General features: G+C 30.9%; 1 protein-coding gene across 1 annotated transcript; it reads left to right on the forward strand.

Annotated features, from left to right (window-relative positions):
• Positions 1–6,346: 6,346 nt before the first annotated feature.
• LOC149560981 (uncharacterized) lies at positions 6,347–8,222 on the forward strand. Its single transcript, XM_089824917.1, has 2 exons — positions 6,347–6,813; positions 7,666–8,222. Exons 1-2 carry the CDS (start codon positions 6,448–6,450, stop codon positions 8,053–8,055), a joined length of 756 nt encoding a protein of 251 aa, XP_089681043.1. The 5' UTR covers positions 6,347–6,447; the 3' UTR covers positions 8,056–8,222.
• Positions 8,223–15,942: the final 7,720 nt, after the last annotated feature.

The raw sequence follows: 15,942 nt of genomic DNA on the forward strand, positions 1-15,942 counted from the left end.
AACCTCCATAGCTTTTTCTTTTCTCTTTCTGTGACAAGTGTTTGCATGCAGGCAATTCTTGGGAGCTACGGGGTTGCTCTTTCATCAACTTCAACATGGTATCAAAGCTCCAAATCTTTATGCCCATGTTCTGTTTATGAGAAGTTTGGCTTGAATTTTAGATCTATATTTTTATCTTTCAGAGGGTTATATTTCTCAGAGATTTTTTGTATTGGATCTGGGGGTCACCTTTTTCAGTGCACTTTGAGCCCAAACGGACCTCATTGTTGAGCTCGGAGTGCCCAAAACCCCAATTTTCTTATAAAAATTGTCATAATTAGGCATAGTTGCAATCTAAGGCAAAAAAATTGCCCCCATATTTGGGCATGCTTCCCAAGGCAATGATTTATCTTTTTATTAAAAAAATAATAATTAAAAAAGAAAGAAAGGGGTTTTGCTTAAAAAATGTTTAAAAAAAAGTGTTTCCTTTATTTTAAAAAAGGTGCTTTCTTTTTTTAAGAAAATCATGTGATGTTGCATCATCAAAGTACATTGACATCAACAATTACTGAAACACCTACATAGGTGCTAACATCAACATTTTAAAACCAAAATTTGACACCCTTCAAACTATCGTTTCTTTGATTTGTTGTCATAGGGAGCTATTGATGTTTTTTTGGCCATATCTTTGTCACACGAAGGTACTTTTTGATGAATCTAATATCAGTGGAAATCTCTTTCTAAGCCCATCGTGATGAAGTAGGTTATTTGGAATTTTTACGCAATTTGGATTCTTTTTTATGCAGTTAAAGCCAAGGGTTGTATTTTGAACTATGGGAGACATATCTTGAGCATCCAATCTCTGATTTGGGAATTCTTTATATCGTTAGAAAGATATTTTAGATATATTTCTAGTAATGTTAGTTTTTTTTATCCAGATTCTGCTCAAGGTACATTTTATTCAGTCTTTTCCATTTTTGCATTCTGATGGATATCTTGGTTGTTTTAGGTCTGGGGATCAATTTCGTTGCTTCAAATGATTTTAATGGGTTGTACTATATTTTGTATCATCCTTATGTCTCTTTTTATCTTTGTTGACATCCTTTTGTAGTATTTTTCCAAATGCATTGAGATAAAGTGTCACTCTACTGCATTTTGGGATCCTGCACATATTTATGCTTTTTTGTACTTGCACTGCATTATAAAGTTCATTGGGGGGTTTCACGTTAGCCATATTCTCCATCTTCCTTTATCAAGTGAGTGTTTCTTCCATGACATTAGCCTCATGATGTGTCGATGACACGTCTCATGATAGGTGTTTGTACTTCTTTTGCACTTTTGATGTTCTTGGTTCTTCTTTCTGCAGGAAATATTGCGTTTAGTTTCAGTATTCATGTCTTACCTCTTAGCATTAAAGGGGGGAATTGTTAGTTCTATTGCTTCCTTGGTTCGATGGAGTGAGCTATGTATTCAATATTTGATCCTATGTACTAAGCAATTGCAATCGTTGAATACCTATGCATTTCGGTGAGATGGATCATTTACCATATAGACATTCTTCCATTCATATTTTTGGAGGCCATGAAGATACCTTTCATCTTCGACTGATTAGCTCTTCAAACTTAGTCTTCTCTACCTAGTTGTGTTCTATACAGTGGAGGTTCTTTAGATCATTAGTTTGGTAGTGTTTGTAGCTTCATGCTTCAGTGGTGTTCTTCATGATCATCTTTTGTTCCTATCTTTTGCGACATTCCCTACTTTGGATGCTTCTTCAGTCCTTCACTAGTTCTTTCAGCATTATTTCCATCTCTTTTTGGAGTAAGGTTTTTCTCATGTGGATTTCTCTAGTTCTCCTCTTTTCAAAAAGGACCTCATCGGACCTTGTTGCCAAGACCCAAATTTCCTTTTAGTAGTAGTTTCTACATTGTTAGCTACTCCTAAGTTTATCTTAAGAGGGGGAGTTAAAGTAATAAATTTTGTTCTTATTAATTAAATCATATTGATTTGATTATTAAGTCACTTATTATCTCTAGTTTACTTAAGCTAAACTTTGAGTATATAATAATTAATTATTTTATTAATTATTATCATGCAACCTAGGTTAGTTACCTGTTAGTGTTTTGATCTCCTTTATAACAACGATCTCTCTTTGTAATTAATATTTATTTTTTGATTATATATCAATTTCTCTTTTTGCTCATCAAGAATGTCTCATTTGTGGATCTGGGAATTCCAGCCTCCATAGCTTTTGCTTCTCTCTTTCTGTGATAGGCATTTACATATAGGTGGTTCTTGGGAGCTGTGAGGTTGATTTTTTTATCAACTTCAACAGGGCCTACCTTTGGTTGGCTTACTACTAGCCCTGCTCCTATTGTACCCAATAGATTTGGTTGGCTAGACATTGGTACAAAGTTTTCCTAGCCCACTTCTTTCAAGTAGCTCTCTGGATTGGCTCTTGCAATTTTGTGTTGCACGAAGGATGAAGAAGAAGAAGCCAAGGCAAAAGATGGTTCGTCCACCCCAGACCTATCTCCATGCCTTGTTGATCTATGAGGCTGAAAAGATTATCAGTGTCCTCCCACCTTGACTAATTGCTTTGGCTACTTGAGCTGATTTTTCTCAGGGATAGGGCATTTATTTTTTTATGAATAATTTATTTTGCTACTAGTTTCTAGGCTTTGGTTCCATGTGAACTCTCGTGGGGTGATCTTGTATCCCCCATCTTTTTCGTGTGAATGTGTACTTTATAATTTAAATTGATAAAAAGGGTATTATTCATTTTAAAAATAATTATCATATCACACATATATGACTTGTGTACGAAAAAGGACACAATACATTTGAATATTATTTTCTTTAACTCTGACTCACTTTAAAGTAAACATCTTTCTTACTTACATTTAAAAATAAATTAAAAATATCTACAATAGTTGTGAAAATGGAAAACATTGTTCAATGAAATATATAAATCTCTTCCTATTTTATCTTTATATTCCCCCTCCTCCTATTGCAAACATAACATGATTATATTGATACTAGAATTTAATTATTTTGTTGATTTTAAAATTATCTCTTTTCTCTTAAGATTTACATTATAAAAACAGCATTTGTTAAATTTCTTAATAATTGACTTATGTACTATACAAATGTAAAAAAGGGAAATATATCCAATTTTTCTCCTATTGACCTAGTAGTCTTAAGTCCTTTATATACAAGTGAAATACACTCAAAAGAGATGCATATAAATTGCACCATAGACAGGCACACTTCTTATCCATACCTACCTACCTAAATTGATAGGGCTAGGGGATAGCGCATACCCTTAAAATTTTAGGCTAGGGCCCCCATAAAATTATAGGCCATAAAAGGAGTCCCCTATTATTTTGATAGGCATTGTACATCTCAATAACTATCACTTGTTCCATAAAAAGATGAATTAAATTAATAATATTTTTCATTGCAAGTATATGTAAGAAACTTTTTTTTTATTTTTATTGAATAAAGTAGAAAGAATAAAATACAAAAGAGTCAATCAATAGTTCCAAAAGCTCATACAGTGAACATCATGATCAGCAACTAACCGGCTCTAAAGAGCAACAACAACCGGCTCTAAAGAGCCACAACCAAACAAAGACCATGTTAACATAACCGGCTCTAAAGAGCAACAACAACCGGCTCTAAAGAGCCACAACCAAACAAAGACCATGTTAACATAACCGGCTCTAAAGAGCTACAACCAAACAAAGAACATTACAGCGTGAATGTTAACATCCGTTGAAGCTCCTTCGAGCAAAAAACATCTCTTTTGAAAAGCTGTAGCAGCTGATATTTAATTCTGTCAAGCTGATCAGTGATCTTCAACTGGGTCTTGGGTCCTCCATCCAAAAGGTTGCACAAAAAGATCGTCTGGAAAATGATGTCAGAATAAAACTGAAAAATTTCTCCTTCAAGATGCATCTTAGAATTAGAAAATACAGCCCTACATCTGCACTTCCAAATGTTAAGTAAAATAATTTGCCGCAAAGAGTCCGCCACAATATTACTTTTAAGATTAATACTTAAAATAGCTTCCTTCCAACTTAAAGAATGTTCGAAGATAGCTGGAAGAAAAGTGAAGACAGCAGTCCACTTTTTCTTAGCCCATATACAATCCCAAAAGAGATGTTTCATATCTTCCTTTCACAAACAAAACAAGCATTTAGCAAGTTGGGTCAGCAAACATCTCAGCCTGCTGCCAACTGGCAATTTGAAATGTAAAACTTTCCAGGCCAAGAGTTGAGCATTAGCCTCAGCTTTAGAAAGCCAGATCTAGGCACTCAAATTACGTCAAGTGTTTTCATTGAATTTGCAATTCTATTTATTAGTAAGTCGTGGATTTAAAGACATTGGTGGCACAAGATTTAAGTAGATTTGCCTGAGGGGAAAGTGACCAAATTGATGAGTAGACAGCCATGACCAGTCCTTTGAAAAGTTGCTTTCCAATGGAGTGCAAACTTTAAGCAAATGTGGAAGGAGGTGTCACCACAAAGTTAGGAGGTGTCACCACAAAGTTAAAAAGAGAGTAGTATTATGTTATGAATATTAGAACTTGAAAAAAACGTAGGCTGTATTTATTAACATTATCAATATTACGGAACGTGAGGCTATAATAATGAGAATGCTAATAGTATAATTAACTTAATTATTCTTCTTTACAGTACCTTATATTTCTTCTGTAGGAAACGGCGTGGATTTGTTCCGTTCAATTTGAAATGAATCCAACCGTTCGCACGCAAGGAAATGGGGGCAAATTAGAAACTACTTGTCAACGGTATGAAAAGTCCAAAATCATTGGATTGGCGTAAAGAGCTGTTTAAGATTGGGAGACTTGTTCAATGAAAGCTTCCAATTATTGATGGCTTTGACATAGGATCTATCACTTTAAAAAAATAAAATTTAAGTTCTTACATTTTTATATTAGTGGACATTTTTAAATTTTCTAATCTTAATTTTTATTTTATTAATAGTAGATTATAATAATTTGAGTAAGTATATATATAAATAATTTTTGGGTAAATATTTTTCATCTTTGACTTTACAAGATAATTTGATTAAGCATTCTTCATATTACTAATTATTTTTTATTAAATAATCATTTGCATAGGGATCAAACCAATCAAATTCATCATAGATCAAAGTTAGTTACATGGACTTTCTTGAGTTTAGACCTTTCTATATGAATTCTATATGGTGTAATTCTCACCAATTGTACTGAATCAATTGAACTACAATCACTTCATAAAATATATTTTTTTGTGAAAAAACAAAATTAAGCATTTATATTTATAATTTAAAAAAAAGAACTTAAGTATAATTATTGTAGTACATTTTTCATAGCTATGTGGATAGCTAAGTGCTCTACTATTTAACCATAGAATTTATTTTGAAAAACAAATGAGAGTCTATCATAGTTTTTGTTATATGTTAGGAGTTGTTCATTTAATAGAAGTGGTTAAGGAAATAGACAAAAATAAATGACATCAACATTTTGATAGATGGAATTTTGTTAAAAGTTGAAAATCAAGCTGAACAATATAGACCCCTAATCCCTAGATTAATGGCTGAATATATTTCAACCTATATCAAATAATTAAGATAAAATTGTGGATGAAAAACTTTCCACTTAAAAATATTAATACACCTTTAACAAAAAAAATGATAAAATGATACTCTAAATAAATCTAACTAAATAATTTTTTTATAAATTTAAAAAATATAGAAATTGATGTCTAGGGGCTCCACGTCTTACGCCACCTATCCTCCCAATTACCTCATAAAGCCACAATTATAGCACATGTGCTAATACTTGATATTATTTTTACCTTTTTGGGTTTCTCATTGGTCCATTTGTAATATTTTTTTTGGATGAGCAGCTATTGGAGGTGAACATAACGAGTTCTATATAGAGCTCGACAAATACGAAAAGATTAGTTTTAAACTCTTCACTAACTTATGAAGGTGAAAAAATGGACAAATTTTGACATACTGATTAGGAACTGTAAATGCATTATAAATAAATCCATACTCAGCATTACAGATTCAGAAGGTTCAAGTCTTTAATATAATAATGTGAATATGTATATTAAATCAGCATTCTTCTGGATTAAAATAAACAAACATACGTTTATGACAAGACATGTATGACATGTATATGCATATACATTAATGGGAGTAGGCAGAAGAGATCAATTTGCCAAGTTGGCCTAATGGAAGTGGGTCACAAAATCTGTAGGCAAATGCAGGATGACAACGATTTATACCAACATTATCATAATTATTGCCGGCTTTTTGTTCACACCGCAGGCATTACTCATTTCTATATAATAGTATCTGGCCCTTCTGTCATGATTGAATTCATCTATATGGGCCACCACAGAGGACCAATAATAACCAATCTAAACTATTCAATTTAGTTTCATAGATCCCCAAATGGCTGATGTCTCAGCATTGGCTGAATCAGCAGAGAATTCTGCAGAGTCAGCCAAGAAATCCACACTGGAAGCCATTGATGATGCTCAAGGAGCTCTCAAGAATTTCACTGGCAAAATCCTTGAATCAGCAAACAGGGCTTCAGATTCATCAAAGGATTATCTTCAGAAAGCTAAGGAAAACATTGGGGATCTGACCCACAAGGCCAAAGATTCATCAAAGGATTATCTTGACAAGGCTAAGGGAAAAATTGAAGATCTGACAGGGAAGTTAAAGGATTCATCAGAAGAACATCTTCATAAATATAAGGAAAGCTTTGAAGACATGAAAAACAAAACTTCCAACTTGGGGGAGGGCTCTTCCAGTGTAACTCTCTTCTACATATCTCATGACATCCTTTGTAGAGTAGATTTTTCACTGAGATCTTTTTCAGCTTATATGCCCATCTATATCACTGATAAAAGTATTTTTTTGTTTGTAAATTGCATCATTATTGGTAGTTCATGTTTAGCTCTGTTTAGAGATTAACTGGTTCTCATCTTTAAAAGAAGTTTTGAAATCATAACATGCTGAAAGCTTACCAAACACAATCATCTCATGCACACATCAGACTAATACAGTCTTTATTTGTTTAAAAATGTAGATTGTTATCTTTGACTTTTAAACTGATTGATCTTTATAATAATTCTTCACAATTATCTAATATCTTTCTATTCATAATTTATTTCTACAATTCAATTCTTTTTTCATTCTTCTAAACATCTTAAATTATAATAGCTTATAGAGCTTAAATAAAACCCCTATTTGCACCATTCATTTATGTAAGATATATAAACTAGCAAGGATTGGATGCAATTTATATTAGTGATGTTGAATGCATCTTAGTTTACAGATAAGGCAATTGTTTAATTTGAAGAAGAAAGGACAGTACTTTTTTTTTTTGTTTTTTCAAAATTTTATTAATAATCTAAATTGATTTGATAAACAAGATCAGCAGATTTATCACGACATTTTTTATCTAATTCAAAATAGTTGAATCATAGAAAAATCTTTATAGACATTGCTTATATAACAAAAACAATTTGTTTTAATTTTAAAAAAGAATATCAAAATTTTAAAAACCTAATTCTTGTGCTAGTGTTTTACAAATGCATGAGTATCAGGTAGATCAATTGGAAACAATTAACACTTTTCTTTGTTTCCATTGAACAAATGTAGGATCAAGATGAACCCCTGTCATTTCCTCTGTCCATCCTTGCCTGGTGTAGCACTTTATGTAGTAAAACATCATCCTCAACAGGAGGGCAGGCCCCAAGAAGCTTGGATGTGACCAGCAATGCTACAAATGAGCCCCACAGCCTTGAAGAGCCTGGTGAGGCTATTGTTCTTCAAAATCAGGCTGAAGAATCTGCTGAGGCCATTGAAGAATCTGGTGAAGCTGTTGAAACTAAGGTTGAAGATTATAGTGAGGCCAATGAAACTAAGGTTGAAGAATGGAATGTTCATGGAACAGAGGCTGTTGAAAATGCTGTGACAACATTAGAGGAATTTGTTGAAAACAAATTTGAATCATCTCAACCAGCAGAAAAGAAGTCAGAGACAGAATAAAGGCAGGATTCCATGTTAAGGCTTTCACAGTATTTTAGATTTTGTTTTGTAATTGTAAGATCACTGTGTGAGATTTTTTAAATTCCAAGATTTCTCTCCTCCTTCAATCCTTCAAGGAGTGTGAACATTGTGTTAGAGGATTTGGAAATATTTTTGAGTTTATGACTTTTCTTTTGCCATGATTTTTTTGGGTTTTTAATAGCATAGTTGTCAGGACATTTCTTGTTTTTTTTAAAAAATTAATAGCATAACTGTCAGGGACTCCATTATTACATCTTGAGTTTAGTGGCATAGTTGTCAAACAAACTTTATTATTTTATTATTTTAGATTAGGAATTTCATTATCAGTATTTGTCATGTAGGTTAAGTACTATTGTGATACTTTTTGAATTTTATAGTTTAACTAGTGATTAAGCAAGTTTTTTAACTTTACGATTTTTAAAAAAAATAGTGTTTTACAATTTGATTGTCTCATTTATCTCTTATATCTTATATGAAGTTTAGAACTAATAGGGCTGATTTTTTTTATTAAGCTAATGTGATTCATTAATGTTTGATAATTTTTTGAATGTATGTAATTGATTTATATTTTTATATTTTAATATTATATCTCTTATACTATAATTTTTGTCTTCAAAATACTAAAATAATTATATCATTTATATTATATAATTGTTTAAGAAATATTATTTTATATTATTATGAAAATATTACTATTTTCGTATTATAATTTACTTATAATATATCAATAATTATATTCATAAATATTTTTTTTACATATTATAATAAATTTATTAAACTAAAATTAGATTTATATGATTAATCAATTATTTTTATACATATCAACCAGTCTTCATTTTCATACATCTAAAAGTCTACATAATTTTTTTCAAATTATTTATAAACATAGATATGTATAATTATAATTAAATATTATTACATTCAAAAAACAATTGTGAAATGCATTTGTTTACCTTCAATTTATTCTTACTTCTTAATATTTACTTCTAATTTACTTCCTTTAAATTAAATTTTTTAATCTATCTCACAAAATTAAATAACATATATATTATTTTTTAAATTTTAAAAATAAATAATATAAATTTTCAACTAAGATATAAATAAGTATACACTTTCTAACTCTTAACTAATTTTACTTTATCTCTTCTTAATAGTTAATCTCTATCCTACTTCTCTTCTTAATAGTTAATCTCTATCTTACTTTATCTTTGTGAATATATATTGATAATTATAATGATTTAATTATTTTTCTGAAATAAATTTTGATTTTTTTTCAATAGTTAATGTTCATTCTACTATCTATTCCATTATGTTGACAAGTTTTAGTCCTACCATTGCAAAACTTAAGTCATTGGTATGAAGTGAGTTTGTGTCTAGGTGTGATGTCTAAGTATCTTTTAGGTTACTTCTCATCATTCCTGAGTGCTTTACTTTCTTTGTTTTCTGCGTCCCCCTTTTGCATTACATTTACCTAATCATTTTAAGCGAGTTTCCTATTTTTCTAATGCACGCAGGATATAGGTGATCTAGACATGGTTGGATAAATTACACCGTGTCGAGACAAAATAATGCGCTCACAAAAATCATGGACCATAGTATGTGTTATTATGCCCAACCACTATAGATGATCATCCAAGGATCATCAGGTACATGAAAGTCTTACTTGATAGCACATATAAGAAATGCACTAAATAATGAAATGGCAGGGGGGAAATGCAAATCCTCACATTAGCCCCTATAGGGGTTTCAACATTCAAAATAAAAGCAATAACTATGCACTCATCCATCAAAATTGTTATTAAAGTAATGCAAGTGGTGTGGGGTCACAATAATTCATGAAGAATTAAAGGACATAAGATACATTCTTAGATGAATTAAGCTTCAGTGGGCTAAATTTTTTGTTTAAAATGAAAAGTTGAACCAAGCCAAGATGATTGGGAATACTTATATAGGCATACAAATACACAGATGATAATAAGTGAAAAGGAAGAATTGAATAGCTCAATGCACTTATTTTATACTAATGATTTGGACAAACTATATAATAAGAGAATTTTGAAGTTGCTAAATTGTCCAATTGCATTAAGTATTGCAACAACTATCAAAACCGCTATAGAAAATGACATTATTGATGAACAACTGGAGAAGCATATCTTACTTTGTGAAGACCAATTCATAATGTTGACAATGAACATATAGACAAAAGAAGGGTTGGTAAATTGAGCTTTGGATGAGACAATTCACATTGTCTACAACCAGGATCTAGCTCACTAGAAGTCCCTACATATGTTGCAACAAGGATCAATAATTGCCATGGTCCACCATGGAATGATTATGACCTCAAACCTATACCAATAATTCCAATGTCACTAGTTAGTCGAAGGAAAATGTCAATTACCATAACATGGGCTATAAGAATCCATATTTCTCAACTTGGGCTAATAATATAGAAAGTAATAATCGACATTGGTAGAATAGAGAGGGAAGGTTTGATATTTACTACTCTATCAAGATTCAAATCATTAAACAATCTTCAAATTCAACTAATGTTCTCCTTCGACAAATACTTAAGAATGCAAAATAGCACTTACATGATTCTAAGAAAAAAGGAAGAGAGTTGACTGAGGAATGTTTCATTGCAATAAATTGAAGAATACAAATTGAAATGAAATGCTCAATCAAGAAATTGGCTTCACTCATTGTTCAATGTTTCCTTTTCTTAGAGAGGGGGAGTACAATTGTATCTAAAATTGTACCACTTTTTTAGCTAAATAATATAATAGCAACTATATATTACTATCGGCTAATACATTGCACCCCTTTTTGGATGCAATTCCTATTGAAGTTGATGAATGATCAACCCCACAACTTTGAAGAATCACTTGCATACAAAAACCTATCATAGAAAGAAAGAAGCAAAAGCTACGGAGGCTGGAATTCCCAGATCCAAAGATGAGACATTCTTGATGAGCAAAAAGAAATTTCTATTATCAAAAGTGAATTAATGAATAATTTTACAATTACCATCCTTATAAGAGGAGAAAGGTAAAACCTAAAAGGTAGAAACCCTTAAAAGGTTTAACCTAGGTTGTATCATCATAATCAATAAAAGAATTGATTATTAGATTCCTAAAGTTTAGCTTAAGAAAACTAGAGTTAATTGGGAAATATCTAATTACTCTAACATCCCCTTAAGATAAACGTAGGGAGTAGCTAAAAAACTAGAAACTACTACTAAAAGTAAATTTGGATCCTAACAACAATGCCTGATGAAATACCTAAGCACAACCAAATCTCTGAAAAGAGGAGAAATAGAGAAAACAACATGGGAAAAAAAGAGATAGAAATAATGTGAAAAGAAACTAGTGAAGGACTGGAGAAGCCTCCAAACTAGGGGATGTCCCAGAAGATAGGAACAAAAGATGATCACGAAGAACACCACTGAAGCATGTAGAAGTTGCAAATCTCTGTCAAAAGTAATTGTTGATCTAAAGAACCTCTATTGAAATAGAACCTGAACAGGTGGAGAAAACTATAATCTGCATTGAATCAAGAGGCACACAAAGGAAAACAACTGAACTTGAACATACAGATGGCATAAAACACCAAAGCCTGAAGAGCTAGTCAATCGAACAAGGAAGGTTGTAACCAAAGTAAGAAAAAAAAAAAGACTATCTATATGGTAAATGATTCATCTCACCAAAATGCATAAGTACCCAACCACTACATCCACCTAGTACATAGGAATAAATTCTGAATACATAGCATACTTCATCAAACCAAGGAAGCATGATAAAAAATAGAACACCCCCTACCCAACGCCCCCCCCCCCCCCCAAATGCAGACAAGGGTGAGGTGACAGGCAACTAGAAAAGTGGTCCAAAATAGCTGCATGTTAAGGAACCATGATCAAAATGCTCAAACTTACTAGACAAATGAAGATGGAAAAACAAAGACAAAACATCAACCCCGATGACACTTTAATCAAAGTAGTGCATGTACAATAAGATACAAGATATGGAAAATCCCAAGAATACAATAATCTACATGAGTGTCCTTAGATTACACTACTTGAATCAGAAGGCAAAACAAGGCAAAAATTTGAAATGAAAATATAGATGGAATATGGAACTTTATCTAAGTGTATTTACAAGATTGCATACAAATGATGTCTAAATAGACCACAAGAGACATAAGGTTGATACAAGAGATAGAAAAACTTATGACAAGTCATCTAAAGGAAAAAAATTGGTCCTCGGCCCTAAAACAATAAAGATATCCACCATAATGCAAAAATACAAAAGATTGAATAGAATGTGCCTCAAGTATAATCTGCAAAGACAACCAGCATCACTGGAACAAGCTCAGAAAAAGTTTTTCAACGATATAAATAATTCCCAAATCGAAGATCAGAAGCTCGAGATATGTCTCATGGAGCGCCTAAAATTGCCCTTGACTTTGATAGCAAAAAAGCCATCAAAAGGCATAAAAAGTGAAAAATGCTTGTACCACTATGACAGGCTCAAAGCTAGCTTTCTGGCGATATTTTGTTTGCAAAAAATGGAGTATGTATGCCTGAGATATGAGCAAAAATGTTAAGGTAGGTCCAAACAAAGCAAAAAAGAGTGACATGAATGATGATGCAATGCTGATGTCAGCAAGTGACAAGCATAAATTTGATGACAAACAATCGTTGAGGCAAAAAAAAAGCCTAAAAAATGACCTAGTAGCAAGAAAAAATATCCAATATGCTAGAAAATCACTGTCGTCAGAAACCCATTGCCAGAGAAAAGGTCTGTCAAGGAGCCAGTGTTGAAAAATATATTCTGATGGCCATTAAAGACATGTGCCAAAAGTTGATTGGTTAGTACAAAAGACATGTGTCAAAAAATTCGATGTGCCTTCATCAAAAAATCCAAATAGCTCTAGGAAATTGGACCCACTAAAAAGAGTCACATATAAACGTGCTTGCAAGAACATGATAAACCCCATAAAAAAGGTTTATGTGGCACTCGTGTGTGGGTAGTCTAGAGAAATGGCACATAGGGTTGACAGAGCACAAGGGGCAGGGTCCAAAACTAAATCTGTTCACCACAAAAAATGGTTTAGTCTCCATTAAAATGCCCATAAAAAAATAATACAGTTGGACCCCTGAGGTACAGGCTAGAAAAATAAGATTACTAGCAATGAAGGCTATAGGAAACTACTTTGGCCAGAGTGTAGGAGGTAGCGCAGGTAGGGCCCACTTCCAAAATAAACACACTTAAAAAAAAGTTCCAAGCTATAGACCAAACTGCATGCCAAAAAATCCTACTTTGACGCCAAAAAAATGTGTTCAACCCATAGATGGAGTTCGTGTGCTCTTAAACATGGCACCATCTAAAAATAATTTGTGCAATCAATGGTGGGTTATGTGTTTAACATGCGCTTGAATCAAGACTGGTATCATGGGGCTTTTATAATAATACCCACCACAAATACAAAAAGCACTTGGAGTCCCAACAAAAAGACTAGATGCTCTAAGCCTAAGAATAATGCATGGTAGGTCCTCCAGAAAAGCAACCAATAGGGGTCAAATCCAAAGAGTGCAGCACACGTAGGACAGAGAAGAAATCCTCTGAAAAAAAAACACTTTTACCAAAAATTGACACTGATAGGATCTTCGATGGCATGTCATGAGCATGAGTCACGAGTTGGGATAGAATGAAATGAATGAAAGATTTTTAATGACGTCCATGAGGCCATAAGTCTAAGGGACCTGCATAGAACTCCTAGTCAGTCTTATGCAATTTCTCCAACCTATCTCTTTTGTTGTGAATCTGCATAAGTAAAATGCCCCCCTTCAGGAGTCTTGGTCCTTTGAATTTAAGGTCTTTTATGTTGTTCACTTTTATCATTTCTTTGTGTTGGCTGCAAATGTCTTTGTATGCCAACTTTGTGAGGGCATAGAACTTTGTCAAAACTTTCTCACAAAAATTTGCTACCCCAAAAAAAAAAATGCAAATGTGTGAGGGTCAGAATGAAGGGGCACGTTGTTCCTTGAATAACACGTGGGGCCAAAATATGAAGCACCACGTCTAACTTCCACTTAGCAATTTTGAAATTGGCAAGACTGAAGGTGAATAAATTGTCAATTTGAGGCCCCCAAAAAAATGTGTACGAATAAGAATCGGCGCGATCAACGAAGGGCCCGAACAACAACATAAATGCATCGTAAAAGAAAGAGTATTGGGAACGATAGAGGACAGGTTAGATAAGGGCCCGTAGGAAGAGTACATGATCCGCAAACAAAGGAGACCTCCAAGTAGTGGCAACGGCTACCCAGCCAATTATTTCGACTGGCTGGGTATGCCATGCCGCCCAAGCACATACCACATACATAAAAATCGTACTTTCGTATTCTTCCTTCCGTATTCTACAATAGTTTTTTATTTTACGTGCTATCAGAAGATTGTCTATTCGAATGACAAGGTTAAAACTTTTTTCTTAAGTGTTGAAGCAAAAGTAGTAATTGATTTTTTAATAATTGATTTTTTTAAAACAATATTTGAACTTTTTTTTGTTTTTAGAGTTTTAATTTTATAATAATAAGTACAAATATGTAAGTTGATAATTTTAAAAATATATTATATACATTGATTTTAATTGAAAATTTATTTATGCTTTTACAATATAAAATTATTTTAAAACTAAAAATTCATTTAGTTATGTTTTATGTAGTAATTTTTAACATTATAATATCTTTTTTAACACATTTAAATAGAATAGTTTAAGTTAAAATCATTTTTTTCAAAATTGAGAAAATAATATTTATAGTTAAAATAATTGTAAACGTACCCTAATAATATCAAATTTAAATATTAAATCAAATGAAATATTTTTAATATCAAGTTAATACATATTATAAATTTGATTGAAAGATATAATTTTAAATAATATTACTATTAAAATATAATAATTATTTCTATATTAAATTGTTTCACAAATTACAAACAATATATAAGTTTATATCAAATTAGAGAATTTCTTTAATTTATATTTTCATTTTAGAACATTTATCACAATGTTTATAAATTTATTATATACAAAATTAGAAATAAATATCAAATTAAAACTTGATAAAAATTATAATTAGTTATTAAATGCAAAAAATGAAATCTTTATTTTTTTTAAATTTCAAATAATTGCAAAAAATGAAAACATCAAATCAATAAATAATTTCTAAAATAAATAAATAATAAAAATAATGTAATTTATAAGTATTTTTTAAATATTTATAAAATCTAAATGATAATAATTAATTTAAATAATAAGATTAGTTTACTATTATTATCATTTAGATTTTATAAATATAATGTACAATCTATAAGTATTTTTTAAATATTTATAAAAAATATTTATAAATATAATGTAATCTAGAAATTTTTCAATACTTATTTATAAATATTTAGATTTTAAAATATTTTAAAAATACTTATAGATTTTATAAATATTTATAAATATTTAGATTTTATAAATATTTAAAAAATAATGTAATCTTATAAGTATTTTTTAAATATTTCTAAATATTTCTAAAAAATAATGTAATCTGTAAGTATTTTTAAAATATTTATAAAATCTAAATATTTATAAGATTAGTTTTACTATTATTATCATTTAGATTTTATAAATATTTTAAAAATACTTATAGATTACATTATTTTTATTATTTATTTATTTTAGAAAATTTTCAATACTTATTTATGACATTATTCTTATTATCTATTTTATAATTAAATTAGACATTAGTGCAAAATATTGAAAATTTTAAAGCAACTTTTATTTTTTTTGATACAAAAGATTAGAAATGTTATAATTTGAAAAAAT

Source organism: Cupressus sempervirens, chromosome 4 (assembly GCF_028749045.1).
Source record: "Cupressus sempervirens isolate cs-2001-9-10 chromosome 4, ASM2874904v1, whole genome shotgun sequence".
NCBI lineage: Eukaryota > Viridiplantae > Streptophyta > Pinopsida > Cupressales > Cupressaceae > Cupressus > Cupressus sempervirens.